This window comes from Sinocyclocheilus rhinocerous, unplaced genomic scaffold (assembly GCF_001515625.1).
Source record: "Sinocyclocheilus rhinocerous isolate Xijiao unplaced genomic scaffold, SAMN03320098_v1.1 scaffold287, whole genome shotgun sequence".
Classification (NCBI taxonomy): Eukaryota; Metazoa; Chordata; class Actinopteri; order Cypriniformes; family Cyprinidae; genus Sinocyclocheilus; species Sinocyclocheilus rhinocerous.
In genome coordinates this window covers 1760285-1762783 of record NW_015633524.1, presented here as the reverse complement: position 1 = coordinate 1762783, position 2499 = coordinate 1760285, and the positions used below count along the sequence as shown (strand labels likewise).

Here is a 2499-nt window from a genome sequence, read left to right as displayed (position 1 = left end):
GAGAGAGAGAGAGAGAGAGAGAGAGAGAGATGCAGTGCGTGTGCAGAGCAGCGGACGCGAGGAACAGTATTAAGAACCACTGCTTTAGAACATTGATTTTGAAACTTGTGAATCCATTAGAATCGTTAGAAGACAGAATCGCAATTCATAGATGAATAGATTTTTACGTGCACTCCTAGTTTTCTCCTCTTCTCTAAAGCAGCGCAGCATGGCCTCGCCCCCTTGGCTGCCTTTTCCCGGGGGCGGGGTTTATCTGAGTTTGTGACGTCACGAACCCGAGAAGTAACTTCTTGTAGTCCCTACCAGACGTTTTTTAAGCATTAAACTGACAGAATTTTAAAAGATGATATCTCCATTTGCATTGAACTTTCAGCTTCGCAACCTCTAAAGCAGCGCAGCATGGCCTCGCCCCCTTGGCTGCCTTTTCCCGGGGGCGGGGTTTATCTGGGTTTGTGACGTCACGAACCCGAGAAGTAACTTCTTGTAGTCCCTACCAGACGTTTTTTAAGCATTAAACTGACAGAATTTTAAAAGATGATATCTCCATTTGCATTGAACTTTCAGCTTCGCAACTTTGCAGATATTGTTTATACTCAAACAGCAACATTTACACACTAATGTTAAAAAAGTGAAATCGCAAACAACCACCCCTTTAATAGCAAAAGCCACATCGAACCGTAGTCATACACCTTAGCTCAAAGAGCCTGAGCTACTTCCCCGTCAACACCTCAGCTATTCCAGTTCACTAGCCAAAGACCAATTATTAGATCACTCTGACCCAATTAGGCTGTCAGTGCAGCCAGACTATACAGCTTTAGATAAAGACTGGATGACTTGGTTTGTTTGTGTTAAAGAACTGCATTACAACAAACAGACCATCCTAACCTAAAGCTGGTATTTCTTGAAAGTGCATTTTGTTCAAATATGTTGCGTGTTTTTGTCTGTCATGTGATTTGAGGATTATAAAACATATGCTTACCATTAAAATTCGGTTACCGTGAACTGTAACCGAGATAAGGTTGTTAAAATACTTTTTACTACATTTCACAACTAACCAAATAAACCCAGTACTTTTGCATGGCATGTGCAAGGATACAGGAAAAGGATAATTTACACAAAGAAAACCCCACATAGAGTTGACAAAGCTTAATTTGTATTGAATTCAGAACATTCCTTTAAAGAGTATATCGTCTTTCTAAGTGACTGATTAAAACTGGTGTCCACCGCCAACATCTTTAATCTGCAGGGTATTATCCCCAATCCCAATGAACACCTGGTGCTTGGCCTAAGGCTAATAAATCTTGCATGTCTACAGATTTCTGTCCAGACTTTAACAGGGCCTAAAAATTTTAAGTGTGTGTGTGTGTGTGTATATATATATATATATATCAATATGGGGTGCTGTGTGTACATTAATGAGGAAAAAAAATTAACTTAAATGATTTTAGCAAATGGCTGCAATATAACAAAGAGTGAAAAATTTAAGGGGGTCTGAATACTTTCCGTACCCACTGTATATATATATATTATAAATAAAACAAACAAAAGCGATGTATTGTTAAATCTAAGTACAATGCAAAAGAAAAAACACATCTGTAAAGGGTCCACCCATTTATCTTTCTTTTAATAATCTATTTGGCAACGGCTATGCTACCCAATTGTGCTCTGGAAACGACACTGTGCAACTGGATAGGACTCATAGTTCTATTGCTAATCATTACATACATTTTATGGTTTACATGGTTAAAATTAACACAAAGACTAAAGACAGATACTTACATTCTATCTTCTTCTTGAGCCGAGGGCAGACAACAAACCAAACGATGATAGCGATGACCAGGGCCAAGCCGATGGATATGAGCAGCACTCCCCACCAGAGCAGCTTATCAAAGCCCAGCACTGCAGTCCCATCATTCACAGGAGGAAAGGGACCAAGAGGGGTGTTGAGGGAAAGGTGGGGAAGAAAGGAAAGGTGCTTTTGAGACAACAGGCAGCATGTGCTACCATCAACAAACAGCATTAGGGAATGAACAGGGACATTGTGGACTCCTGGTTGTTAGTAATGGTGTTGGAGTTAAACATTAAGACATAATAAGTGGATTTACTTCATCCAAAAATTGCTTGCACTCCTTTTGAGGAAATGCATATTCAGAGAATAATACATAGGCCAGCAGCTCTCATTTATCATTTTCAGTTAGAAGACTATTGTGAAAAGCATTTTTTTTAAAAAGTACTTGCTCTACTTGTTTCGGAGTCCATAGAAATGCAAGCCAAAACAACCACTGCAACCAAGTGTCAAATATCTTGGTCACATTCAGAATGCAAGCACAAGGCCTGTCATCTTATGTAACACTCTCAGGTGAGATGTGAGTGTGAACAGCAGTAAAATGTTTCAGTGACAAGACAGCGCACAAGGCCGCTGTACCATATGGTCAGCAAATGCGGGTGCCTTAAAGGGGTCATAGGATGCCCATTTTCCACAAGTTGATATGATTCTTT

General features: G+C 39.9%; 1 protein-coding gene across 4 annotated transcripts in view; it reads right to left on the bottom strand.

Annotated features, from left to right (window-relative positions):
• LOC107744132 (sodium-dependent phosphate transporter 1-B-like) overlaps positions 1-2499 on the bottom strand; it is a 34520-nt gene that overhangs the window by 15203 nt on the left and 16818 nt on the right. For all 4 annotated transcript variants that reach the window (XM_016557638.1, XM_016557639.1, XM_016557637.1 and 1 more), the window contains one exon: positions 1780-1899. In XM_016557638.1, the coding sequence (XP_016413124.1) occupies positions 1780-1899 (120 nt within the window). The remainder of the gene's footprint in view (positions 1-1779; positions 1900-2499) is intronic.